The 14,220-nt window shown below is 36.6% G+C and overlaps 1 protein-coding gene across 1 annotated transcript; it reads right to left on the bottom strand.

Moving 5' to 3' along the window:
- Window positions 1-205: 205 nt before the first annotated feature.
- On the bottom strand, window positions 206-14,104 carry LOC141439413 (neuronal synaptobrevin-like). The gene is made up of 5 exons (XM_074103697.1): window positions 13,693-14,104; window positions 5,199-5,319; window positions 1,304-1,382; window positions 812-891; window positions 206-244 (listed from the first exon to the last, which is right to left on the bottom strand). Coding segments are annotated over exons 1-5 (321 nt in total). The 5' UTR covers window positions 13,695-14,104.
- Window positions 14,105-14,220: the final 116 nt, after the last annotated feature.

Genomic DNA, 14,220 nt, shown 5'->3' with positions numbered 1-14,220 from the left:
ACTAAATATAATTAAAGAGCAACCAGCATAGAAAAGCGTGGTTTTACAATCAACTTCAAAAATTGCAATTGCAAAACACACAGAAAAGCCTTGAACAGAAAAGTTGCACTTTGATCCCTCTCGTCAGGGAGGAAAAGATACTTTCTGAATGAGAGGTGTGAAAAATTATGAAGATATAGCCGGTTAACAGCCACGGGCCCCATTCCTAACTTTGACACGCTTCATCTTTGTCTTTTTTGCTTGACTGACAAAAGAAAAAAAAACGTGTCCAAATTTGTGATAATCTAACTGGGACAAATATTAATATTTTTTTAACCCAGGAAACTACCGTAATATGATTTGTGAAATTTGTTGAAACTGGTACTTAATATACCGAACTAGCCTTTGCCCACGGCTTTGCTCGCGTGCATACTTTGGTCTAGTTTAGGGCTGATAGTTGATTGACGATCCACAAAATTTACAAGGGAATCCTGACAATCTCATATTATAACAATAAGGTTTACCTACAAAAAGGTTATTTTTGAAAAATTTAACGAAAAAGTGAAAATCTCGCTTAAGAATATTGAATCTTCTAATATATACAATTCTCATGTCACAGTGCTTGTAACCAACTCCTCCGAAACGACTTGACCGATTTTATGTTTTTTTTGGTATGTGCGGTAGGTCTGAGAATAGGACATTTATTATTTTTCATATTACGCGGCGGAGTCGCGGGCAACAGCTAGTATCTAATAACATAATACATAGTCAGTAAGTGAGTGAGAAAGAAATTTGATCTCCGGGTGGTGGGTAAGTAAGTTAAATAAATTACCTTTAAATTCTGCAACCAAAATTTGCTTTTCAGTTTACCAGCCTGCTGCTCAAACTGCGAAGCTCCATGCTGCAGCGCATCTGAAACGATAAAACAAGAGGTAAACAAGGTTTTCATTTTATTAATTATCTCTATTGTTAGGCGTCACTCCGTGTGAGAATAAAAAAAAATGGCCAACTTTGTAATTTCAAAAAATCCTTCAGTTAAAACCAATCAATGGGTGGTAAAAAGCCCCTTCAAGTACTTGGTATAGCCTAAATTAAAAATAAATAAATTTGACTAGGACTTTGATATAGAATAGAATAGAAAATATTTATTCTTGAACAACTACAATTATTACACAGCAAACCATAAACACAATTATGAATGTATTAGTTGCTACAAAAAAAGGACACCCTGCACGTGTCATGGCACGCGGTGCTACGACACTGATTTTCAGTGGGTCCACAGTAACTTAGATATCTTTCTAATTCGATATTTTTGTTCCCCTACCTGCTCTGTCATCTAGTTCAGAGAGCTTCTGATCGCGCTCCAGCACTTTCTCTACGTTAGTTTTCATTATATCCACCACCTGAAATAATAAAATAAACCATGTTAAGTACAGTGTCTTACAGTTTAAAAACTACATTTTGATCCACCTGTTTTTTGACGTTTTTGATGTATTTTTTTCCAAAGTTATTTAACTACTATCGTGTAACATTAGTTACTATATCACATATAAATCTACTATCAAACTAGTATCTAGTATTTTATATTATTTATATTTCTAACAAAGTAACAAAAAAATCTTGGGTACGGTTTAATTCCTTGTTTAAATGATCAATTAAGACATATTAGATTGTAATCCGACAATGTGCCATAAAAAATACAACATTGACATTGATAAAATACCAAAGTACTGACTCATGAGACATACCCATTGTACCTATATCAAAATTAAAACATCCTGTAGATTGCAATTAACGAGTAGGTGATTAAAAATATGGCATAGTGTAGAAGTTGAACACAAATGAAGTGGTGAGTGGATGAAGGAGGTATGCCACTTTAATCGACATTGAAAAAGGAGGTGTTTCTAAGTTCCACTGTTATTTCAAATTTGAAATTTTTAAATCTTAGGTACGTAAGTTTGAGACCAGAAGTCTAATGTTGACATAAATACTTTGAGATGGTGGAATCCTCTAACTAAAACTTATAGCCGAGAAATATAATAGGTAGGTGCCTAAATATATACGGGAACATTTATTAATTATATTGTAAATTTGAGGCACATTTTGGATACCTACATTATTATCTCATTACACAACGAGGTTGACAACATAAGAAATGTATTTTTAATCATCGTGCCATAGTGCTAATAGTAATATTAAATAGTACCTAAAACAAAGCAAAATCAGGAAGCATTTCTGAACTGTAAGGGTTTGATGTAAGCATTCGTACGCAAAAGTATGGTATGCACGACAAACGTCGTTATTAGGCCACGTTATTAAAATATCCTTTCGTGCAATTCGCTTACACGAACCAGCCTCTTAACAATGTTGCTCAGTTTTAAGGTTTAAAAATAATTGCACATCACACAATATCAATTCCATGCGACGGGCATCGGAGCAGAGGCAGACCTAGGGAGATGGCGGCCAAGAGTAGAGACGAGTGGAATAAGAGGGGAGCGTTTGCCCTGCAGTGGGACACATTATAAGCTAGTAAAAAAAACAATATCACGGCCGTTGAAGTCGAAATTTTGTCGTTTAAAATATACAGTACCTGGGCGACGAGCTTTGCTCGGGCTAAACCTCGATAATAAGCATTTTTCCAGAGATAAGACCAAGCTAGATCGATTTGTCATCCCGAAATTCCCCACATACCAAATTTCATCGAAATCGTGGAGCCGTTCCGAGATTCTGATTATATACAGGGTGGATTTCGACGAGGACCTTTGCGAAGAATTGCATTCGTTTAAGTGATACACAGTCGATTTATAATGTTTAGAAACTCAAACAAAGTAAAAAAAAAAAATACAAAATTCACTCATTTTTAACTGTGGGATAACCCTATATTGCATCTGCACATAACGCAAGATGGCTAGATTAAGGAATCGCCGTCGAAAAAAACTCGGGATATTACGTTTATTTCCGAGTGTTGTTGTCATCGTATTGATGAAAAAATGACACATAAAGTCAAATAAATCAAAATGCAAAATACGACTATCAGTTACTTTATTACAATTTTTACATACGGTGTTCAAATGTTCCTCCGTGTCTAATAATACACGCTGCAGCCCGTGCCCGAGTATGTATTTTGTAAGGGTGAAGGCGGGCACGTTTAAGAACTTTTATACTGCGGTATGACTTATTTCGAAATGTCGACAGGTATCTCGAACTTTTTCTTGGATTCCGCTCAAAATACCGCAGTATTCTTTCTTCAAGTTTAGCCGCAAGACCGGGTCCTCCACGTTGATCGTTCTGAGCTGTTCTTGTTACAACGGGCTGATTGTTGGCGACACGATCACAAGCACGTAAAAATTTCCTACGACCTGTTGGTGTGTGGTGGTGGATATGTTTCCTGTAACGTCGTAAAGCTTCAACCGCATTATAATTGCAGCTCGCGTATAACATGAGCAAATTAAATATCCACGTGCATCTAACACAGGCATTTTCATGTATAGGAAGCAAATGAAATGAACTTAAATGTCAATTTCATTCCAAAACATCGTATTTATGATATGTTTATGATCGATTTTCAATCATGCAAAGAGTTTCGATAGTTGTAAAAAAATGCGTTGGTTCTATCTCGGCTCGGCGAAAAAGAGTCCTATGACAACCTATTACTACAACTTCAGCGCAATATCCGTCAAATATTGTTAAAGATTTTATTTGACGATAACCAAAATAAAATAAAAAAAAAAACAAGGACAGCCAATTGTATGAATTGTCTGATTAACCAGGGAACAATTTCAATTAATTCGAAAATTAATTTGATGAAGCGAGTTAACGAACTAAAACCTTTTATCAGTTTAGGTAGGTAAACAGAGAGATTTTATTTATGATGAAAGAGGTTACTATCTTCTTTAATTGTTTATGACGATTGGGTACATTTGAGAGAATGTCAGTGTCATGTCATGTCATGTGAGTTATTTGTTGTGGTTAGAATGTCCTCCAATGGACAGAGCATATTTTCAAAAAATCTAATCTAATCTAGAATTATTAACTAAGAAATTACATAAAATACTCCAGAGACAATCACCTCTGCAAATCCTGCAACGATTTATTTAGCGTTGCACGCAGACTTAAGAATGGACAAATGGCAACATATTATTATTAACGTAATATCCTGACGTCTAAAGATTGTTTACAAGTAAGAACATTGACCCAGCCACCTGTTTAGGGTTGGCACAAAGTAGTTTTTGCTATGAATGTTTAAAAGGCTATAACTTGAAAACGGTAACATATATTTCCATAGTTTCTATGGGGGAAATATAGTGCTAAGGTTGAACTATCTGCCAGTTCCGCAAAGGTCCCTCGTCGAAATCCACCCTGTATATACATATACCTACAAGAATTACTCGTTTTAAAAATATTAAACTAATTAATATAAGCCGTGGTGGCCTAGTGGTTTGACCCATCGCCTCTCAATAAGAGGGTTCGTGGGTTCAAACCCCGGCTCGCACCTCTGAGTTTTTCGAAATTCATGTGCGGAGTTACATTTGAAATTTACCACGAGCTTTGCTGAAGGAAAACATCGTGAGGAAACCTGCACAAACCTGCGAAGCAATTCAATGGTGTGTGTGAAGTTCCCAATCCGCACTGGGCCCGCGTGGGAACTATGGCCCAAGCCCCCTCATTCTGAGGGGAGGTCTGTGCCCTGCAGTGGGACGTATATAGGCTGGGATGATGAATTAATATCGTGGGAATTCCCTAAAATACATCGTGGTTTTCATTGACGTTAAATAAAAACACCCATGTCAAATTTCATGACTCAATATAAACCCAGACGTTGTTATTTCGAGTTTTTATCCCTATCCCGTGGGAATCTCGGGATAAAAAGTGTCCTATGTTTTAATCCAGGTTATAAACTAACTTTTTGCCAAATTCCATCCAAATTGTGAAATTACTGGCACGTGAGGTATCCCATCTTAGGCCTCTAGGTTGGCAACGCGTCTGCAATACCCCTGGTGTTGCAGATGTTTATGGGCGGTGGTGATCTCTTTCCATCAGGAGACCCATTTGCTCGTTTGCCATCCAGTCAAATAAAAAAAAAAATAAAAAAAAAAATCCGTCCAGCCGTTTCAGCGTGAAGAAGAAACAAGAATACTCACTCACTCACAAACTCACTCACTCACTCACTCACAAACTTTCACATTTACGAGTATAATATTAGTAGGATTGTAACATACCTCATCGACTTGAGCCTGTGTCTGCTGCAAGCGGCGCTGCGCCGCGATCTGCTGGGGCGTTTTTGGGCCGCCCACGGGCATGTCGCCGTCGGCCGCTGGCGCCAGACCGCCCTCCGTCGCCCTGCGGATAACGTGTTGATATAGGTCGATAGGGTTGCCATGTGGAAAATTGAAATGTCCTGATAATCCTGGGCTTTATTTCACCAACGTGATAATGTCAGTGACATTTATGTCGAGTGACAATATATTATCCTTATTTGTTCCTTATATTAGTTCTCACTATCTCAATTCTCACTAATATTATAATCACTAATATTATAAATGCGAAAGTTTGTAAGTCTGTTTGTTTGTTGGTAGTTTCCGCGTGATAGTGATAAACGAACTCTACGCGGATGGAGACGCGGGTAACAGGCTTGTTTGTATCTAAACTAAACTGTAAACTTTGTAATAAATGTATTATCTTGAAGACGTATAATATTTTTTTTCTACTTAATTTCATCATTTCTAAAAACCTTGACATTTGCCAAGTCCGACCGCAATCTTGCCAAAGGGTCAAAAATCCTGACATGTTAGGACAAATCCTGACGTATGGCAACCCTAGGTGGAAAGGGGTTGCTTTAGATGGGATTTTTAGTCGAGTGTCGTCAGAAAGCGAAGGGAGTGTCTATCAAGAACATTGTATGATTGAAGTAGGTACACCAAAGTAAATATAGTAGTTATAAATTTTGAATATTTGCATTACCACTTCGTCTGCAAAGTATTTGTTCATTATCATTTCGGAACTGTCCGATATACTGAGTTTTTTTTACAAGCTTTTAATTAGTTTCACCGGTCCCGTTGTCCGTCTGTCTGTCTGTCTCTCTGTCTGTAATCAAATCTTGCAAGTTTAATTCGACCAACTTCCAGTATTTGGATTGACTTGAAATTTGGTATACTTATGTAAATTGCTGGTAAACAAACTAATGATTGTAAATGCTTTAGGATATGGATTGAGGTTGCTTTTAGGCGCATCATGGATGTAAACTTCTAATGACTATGTGATAATAATAATAATAGCACGTCAGTGATGAAAAAAAAAAACGATACGAACGCTAAAATATGCTATAATGTAACATTTAATTTTTCATCAGGCTTTATAAATATACATTATGTTATGAATAAAAACAGCAGAGAATATGAATTATAACAGAATGTTTCAGCACCAACGTCCATTACACCTACGTCAAAGGCAGCTTTGAGTGTCTATGTCCAACGCTAAATCTCTTTCTTGGTATTACTGAATCCTGTGTAATTACCAAACTTTACTTTGGATGGATTAATCAAATATAAACACTCAAGACTCTAGAAAAGAAGATTCAAAATTTTCATATATACTCGCAATATCTGTCCCTACTGAGCCCTATTGGACCGAAGTTTTGTAGTCAGATTTTCTAACCACTTGGCCATCTTGTCGTCGAAATGAGTATGTATAAGAATGTGTTTGCAAGTAATGGTTTAATTAATTTTTACGTGGAAATTGCATTAGGGAGGTCAATTGACTGCTGGTTTTGTTTTACTGAAACTAATGATTTTTATGTTTTGTTTTTTACTAGATTACATCTTAAAACGTTACCATGTATTTGTAAAAATATATTTAATATATTAGTCTACTTCTATTTACTTATTTAGTACTAATAAAGATGCACTATTCATACAAAGATGTTTATGCTTCATGTATCTTTCAATCGAGATAAAACATATCAAACTTCAATTCTCTAATAAAAGTCGCATATAACTAGATTCCGCAATATATTTAGAACTATCACCTAAGCTGTTCAGAGTGGGGAGAATAATAGTTGCCTGGGGCCAACCTCAGCCCGAAGCAAACGAAAAACCAATATAAAATAAGATTAGGAACCTCGGGGGACCCTTAAGTCGATTCTACCGTGCAACCACTCTGTTCAATACTCTGTGAATTGCTTGCAATAGTTGGAAGGGTAGTTGTTGTGCCACTAATGGTAGTTTACGAAAGTAATCTGTTACGCATTAATAAAACGGACCATGTTTTGGTTAATAATAAAAAAGCTACTAACTTTTACCTTTGTGTATCAAAATATTTGTTCAAAGTAACATCGATCAGGCGTTTATGGATGGATAGAGTCATATAATCGACTTTATTTTATTTCGCCTCGAATATACTCGTATTTGAACGCTCGTTTCGATTCTTGCGATGCGAGCAAGATTTCGATCCACTTCCAGTTGTTGAGTTGAATAAGGGCTATCGTTTTTTGTCTCACTAGATGGCGCACTGTAGCGTGAGGTTTTTAAGTATGGCTTTCAAAGTCTGTTATTACGGGCGTGAAAACCAAAGTTTAGATTAAAATCATATTTAATACACTTTAAAACCGTGCCATAAAAATATCCAGCATGCCACAGTGTTGCATAGTCCCCGTTTTGTTCGGAAAAAAGGGAGGACAAAGGTTTCCGAAAAACAAAACTGTCTCAAAACACAGACATTCATTGCCCCGGAACGCATATTTGCTATAATTAATTTCAGATATTGCAAAAAATTCACAAATTTATTCTAATTATAAATAAACCCGCGTAGCTCACCCAAAAACTATATTAAGATTTGACATTTCGGAGACCTCACGCTACACTAGCGCCTCTAGCGGCGAATTCATACGCGATAGCCCTCATTGACTTGAAGTTTGGTAATATCTAAGTATGAAGGTTGGATGACAATGCGAGTTGGTACAGTCAACAAAAAACTTGTACTAAAAAAGCAAATTTATTTTATCTTACTTGACTAGAAGATGCGAAATTATAATTTAAAATTCACTAATGCCAGTTTAGTAACGTAGAATGTAAACCCCTTACTCTCAGATAAACAATGTCAATGACCCCTTGCTATTGCTGATATATCAAAACAAAACTACAAAGAATCGTTATCGGGATCTACGAGAACTTTTATTGGAGTTTCACAGTATTTATTGCCGACTTTATATAAACTTCTTTTGTTTTCGCCGAAATAGATGCGTCACAACTTGTTTGTTTTTCCAAGTGTATTCAGGCAACGAGACATGACGCACGGCGTGCGTGTCCGTAGATGCACCACCCTTACTTGATTATTGAGGCGAGCAAGACATTTTTCACGTTTTGTAAAAACCTGGGTGACTTTGAACTGCCGGGTGATATTAAAAAGTAGTTTGAATACCGTTTCCACGTATCCTCGTTGTTACGCCCAGTACAGGTCACTATGGTCAAGGTCAATTATAAAACTATTAAAGTAGCCTTAATCCAAGTTACCTGTAGTTTACGTTATCATTGTACTTTTGCTTGAATTTGTATGATTGAAGTATCAAGATTATTATTTATAAAAGTTTAACATTTGTGATTTGTTTGACTTTATCTGTCACTTTGATATTTTCCTTTGTCAGTCATGAAGCGAACACACCATAAATACTATACTTTTTTTAGTATAATATCATGTATTTAACTTGTATTTGCAGCTTATAGTTGCAGGTGGTATAGGACCTTGCTACCACCATCTTGCTCGCTAATCCTGCCGTGAAGCAGCAGTGCTTGCACTGTTGTGTTTCGGCGTGGAGAGTAAGACAGCCGGTGAAATTACTGGCACTTGAGGTATCCCATCTTAGGCCTCTGGGTTGGCAACGCATCTGCAATCCCTTGGTGTTGCAGGTGTCTATGGGCGGTGGTGATCTCTTACCATCAGGAGACCCACTTGCTCGTTTGCCATCCAGTCGAATAAAAAAAGTATTGATTTGTGAGGCTAATGCAATAGCGTCACAACCAACTAAGTATTAGTGGACTGCACTTAGCCGGAGGTTTGTCAATTTAAGTACACAATAAAAATCATTTATTTTACCTAAAAGCATACTTATTTAGGCGTCTATGAATAGCAGTTCTGCATGTTTCATATACATAGTTACAAATATTTTATGGCCGTATATAATAAATATTTCACCTAGTTACTTTCTTTGTTTTTCACACATTTGTCCTAAAAATAAGCAGCAGGTTGTCAATCAAAATCAAAATATTGATTTATCGGTCACCCATTCTAAATCGAAATAAATAGGTTAAAAGGTATAGGTAGTGCCACCAGAATTGAAGTCACACGCACACAAGAACATGTCGTGTAATGACAGCAGGATTTTGACATTTAAGCGGTGATCGACGTACGAGCTATTATACCGCGGTTTTAGAGCGACGGTTTTACTCGCGGCTCGTCAGCGCTGATCGACTAGCGAGCAAAACAGTCGTGCGATCGCGGTCGGTTCAAGATGTCGTGCTCCAAAAATATGCAGTTTTGTGTTACCTCGCTATAGCATGCAACGAAATTAGAAAAAATAAGCGTAGACGCCCTAGAGTTTGGGTTAAAAGTTGGATCGAAAAGAGGCAGCACTTGTCGCATACCCATTTGATACGTGAATTGTCAGCAGAACCACTTGATTACAGAAATTTTCTTGACGTCGGCAATAGTTGAGTTTGGTTCATTTTTTTTTATGATCTCCAAAAGTTTATTATATGCAGTAAGCCGAATTGTTTTGTTTTTGTACTCTGGCGATGTACATTTCCATAAACAAGGGTTGTCTCGTAAGCCATATATAAATTCGAATACCGAATCGCGACTCAGAGTTCGCATATCCATTGTGAAATAACAAAAATACACGTCCGTTCTCTCCAGCGGTCGCCGAAAACTGCCGGCTCGGCTCGCCGGCCGTGATCGACACGCGGTTTTACATGGCGAGCCGAGTAAAAAATCAAACATACATGACGAGCCACGAGCCCGGCTCGTCGGTATATAATACCGCGGTATTGCAATGATACACCCGCGAGCATTACCGACGAGCCGCAAACCGCGGTTTTACTCGCCCGTCGATCAGGGCCTTTACTCAGTCATTTCATTCATTCACTTCAACTCTCGTGGTACATATTGGAGGTAAAAAGACAGGAAAGTATTGCCATATCATAGCATTTCAAGTTTGTTTCTTGCAACTTTACTAACAGAATTTTTTGCAAATAAATATATTTTTTAAACAAACAGAAGCAAAAACGTCGTAATTTCGAGGTTGGACTATTTTCTATTTCTAGGCTGCTTGAGGTTTTGCTTAGAAGTGTTAAAAATTTTCTGAAAATATTTCTACCCGCTACAATGGGTTTTATTAGTTTAAGAGGATAGGATTATATTAGGGTTGGAGGATAGGAGGAGGATTTTTGAATCACACCACGACAATAGGTACTTAATACTTATATTCATACATATTTATGAAGATGGAGGAAATTGTGTATCCACTCACTACAAAACTATCGCTTGTTGTGAAAATGGACTATGGCGGTAAATGGACTAGGGCGGTAAATGGACTAGGGCTGTAAATGGACTATGGCGGTAAATTTCATCCATTCCAAACTTAGTTTTTATTACACTCTCGAAAGGTATTTTCACATATAGGATCGTATCTCAATGGATAAGTAGTTTTTTTTTTAAAATTCAGCTTTTTTTTACCCGTGACGGAACGGAGAAGGTATATGCGTTAAGGATGAGAGGTTGTTTGTTTATTTGTATGTATGAGAAACAAATAGGTTCACAAAGGAAGAAGAACTAAGGAAATGGAAAACTTTTCGGGAAATTATAATAATAAGATTACTGTCCACTGTCCATTACTGGATAAAAGTATTTCCAGACAGCTAAAACCAAAGTATTACCTAGCTAAGCACAGCTTCAATTTTGTTTTAGACTTTATTCTGTTTTAGTTGAAAAATCACATGTGTTTGTCATTTTTTTAAGAATAAGAAATAATCGATAAAGTTTAAGGATCTATTTCAGTCCAAGACAGCACATAAGTAAAACATCCTGAAACTGCAGCCATGAACTTTGCAGCCACAGTGAATCATACTGATATAGTATCCGGTTTCCAGTGGCCCTTGAGTCACGCGTAAGTGTTATATGATATCTTTAACTCAGTACTGACGCAAACGCTGTTGCAAATAATCCAACTTAGAACATTTTAAAAAACCTTGACATTTCAAAGTTCAATATTCTAAAAACCGCCCAAAAGCGTCTCAGACACGCCCAAGATAGGGCTCCGTAATAAGAAATTCTGAAAGCCAACGAATAGAATAAAATAAGTATAGAAAAAATATATTTGTAACAATGTAAAAATATCTTTAAATGGCAGGCCAGGAGGAATAGATATAGACACATACATCAAAATATCTTTATTAAATTTAGATAGATATAACAAGCACTTATGGCTGTCAAAATAAATCTACCACCTCACACACGAGACTCGAACGACTTGACCCTTTATTTTTTAATTTAAGTGCATTCTATAAATTTATACTCTATGGCATTAGCGTTGTCATCATTCAGCCACCATTAAATAAGTTTTTGATAGAAAAAACATTTTTAATACAAGCTTTTTTTTTGCTGACTTTACTATTTGTTAGCTGTACCTTATATTGTCACCCAAACTACATTTGCATACCAAATTTCAAGTCGATGCCATTAACCGTTGAAGAGTTCCGTCCTGTGGAGACGGTCCTGGGCAGACTACCACGATGTTACTACCTACTAGATTATTGTATTGTCACGCAATTTACATAAGTATACCAAATTTCAAGTCAATCCAGCTACTGGACGTTGGTCGAATTTAACTTGCAAGAATTACACACAGACAGACAACGGGACAGGTAAAAGCTTGTAAAAAGCTTTGCGCAGTCCTTGAAGTCTGGTGGCTGACTTAGGTTCATTGTTATTTTCTCTATGAGTCTTCTTCTGTAAGTTTTACTTACAGAAAAAGCGATATTGTAGGGTATTGCATTCTAGAGTACTTTTAACACCCATTCGTACCTTGTCTAATCGAAATTACAGTTCAAAACTACTAGTCATTTCTTCTTGGTCGCAAAGTTCTTCTCTTTTATACTATCCTTGTTAGAAAGGGACGCATGACCCAGATGACAGATTAGATTACATCAATAGTAGCTCCAGTGCTTTATGCGGGCCTTATCAAGTTAACCCAAGTGCGAATCATTTGATAGCTCATAAAATAGAAAGTTAACATTTGGTGAATACTTTCGCTTTTACGTAAATTGTATCCTGTGACTCTTAAGAAACAAATCTCTTATTTATCTGTAAATATTGGTTTTTACGTTTAGAATAGTAAGTAATTTTAGTTCAATTTTTTTTTTAATTTCGTTTTTGTTACTTATCCTTATCCACCTATTGTGTGTTATGAATTTGTCGAGAAATATATTATTTATTTTTGGCCTAGTGGTTTGACCTATCACCTCTCAAGCAGAGGATCGTGGGTTCAAACCCCGGCTCGCACCTCGTGAGTTTTTCTAAATTCATGTGCGAAATTACATTTGAAATTTATCACGAGCTCTACGGTGAAGGAAAACATCGTGAGAAACCTACACACACCGGCGAAGAAATTATTAAATCTGTGAGTGAGAAGTACCCAATCTTAAAATTCTCAAAGTAGGTAACTTCAAGCTTGCTTGATGCATTTGCTGTAGCACAAAAGCTTATATTACTACTTTGAGGTCGTTTATAGAACTGTCATATTGTATTCATATGAGAAAATAAGTTATATTTTACTTTGGAGCTGCGAGGCACAATACGACATTATAACTGGAACATTAAATACCTCATTTGAAAAAGCTGATAGCTAATTCCATTGGCTATAGACCACGTTTAAGCTTTCAATATTTTATAGATGAGGGGTTTGCGATGATGTAGTTTTAAGGCAAATATAATTCTTAAAAAAAGGTTCACAATTCTTCAATTTTTTTCGTTACAGCTCGAAACTTCCAGTTGATGTCGACATCGATCTTTTTTTCGTATAAACCCCGTTTTATAGTATAAATGAAATAATTTTGAGGAAATATCAAGTAACGTAAGCCGAGTTGCACTGAGAATGATGGTGGGTGTACATTTTTTTTTAAAGAATATCTGCTTTGTAGGACCTGAGGATGTGTTTTAATTGGATAGGAAAACGCACTTGAGTTCTGGTGAATATACCTACTCATTGACAATGTCGTGATCTTTTATTTAGTTGATATCAAAAAAAATGCTGTACTAAGGTGTATTCAAACATGAAAATAACATCTTATACTTATACTGTTGAAATTAGGTTTGATGTGTGTGTTTTGATAACAAAGCCTATTTGGCACGTTACTACGAGCTCCTTTATCGCAGCACTGTTGCTACCCTATTGGGCAACCTTCCAACAGCTGGCAGCTTTTGGCAGCCACCCTGTTTATTGTTCAAGTTGTTTGCAAATAAAATGACTGGCCGGTTACAAGTTTTGCCTCTTTAATCTAATTAAAAGAGTGGCAATCAGTTAACCGGGCAAAGGAGTCGATAAAAGTTGACAAGCGACGACGATATTCTTTACAAAGAGTGATATTTGCGTTTCGCCGTTACAAGTTACTGACTTTTAGGTAAATATCACAAACAAGGAATATAGAAATAAAATTCATAACTTACATTTTTTCTAGTTCCGATATTTTTCCGAGGAAAACTTCTTAAAGATGACGTTATTGATTAGTCACTTCAGCAATCCGGGTGATACCGTTTCATCCACCGATTAAATTTAATGATACACCTCCGGTGATGCCGTCGCGACCGACCACTAAATGAATGTATTTATGAATGGAAACCTCGCGCTAGATTTCCCTACGAATGTGTCAGGCACAGTTCTATTTTTAGTAACGTATTTTATAGACCTAACGCTCCTTTGAACGCGCTAAGTGATATCCAATGAACACACTCGATATACAACGTACAAATAACAGGGTATCGCCGACGGAACACTTATATAAAACGCGAATTATCCAAAAATATATTTGGAAGAGAAAACCTTCCGCGCCTGGTTTCCCGATTTGTATGGAAGAGGGCGCGTTTGTTCACCGTAATAGGAACGAATTATCTAAAAATATCGTCTATATTTCACTATGCTTTTAAACTAGACCGTAAGTCTATGTCGTAGAGCTAAAATTGCTGTAAGGTAGAAAT

The sequence above is a fragment of the Choristoneura fumiferana genome, chromosome 20, assembly GCF_025370935.1.
Source record: "Choristoneura fumiferana chromosome 20, NRCan_CFum_1, whole genome shotgun sequence".
NCBI lineage: Eukaryota > Metazoa > Arthropoda > Insecta > Lepidoptera > Tortricidae > Choristoneura > Choristoneura fumiferana.
This window is presented reverse-complemented; position numbering and strand designations above follow the sequence as displayed.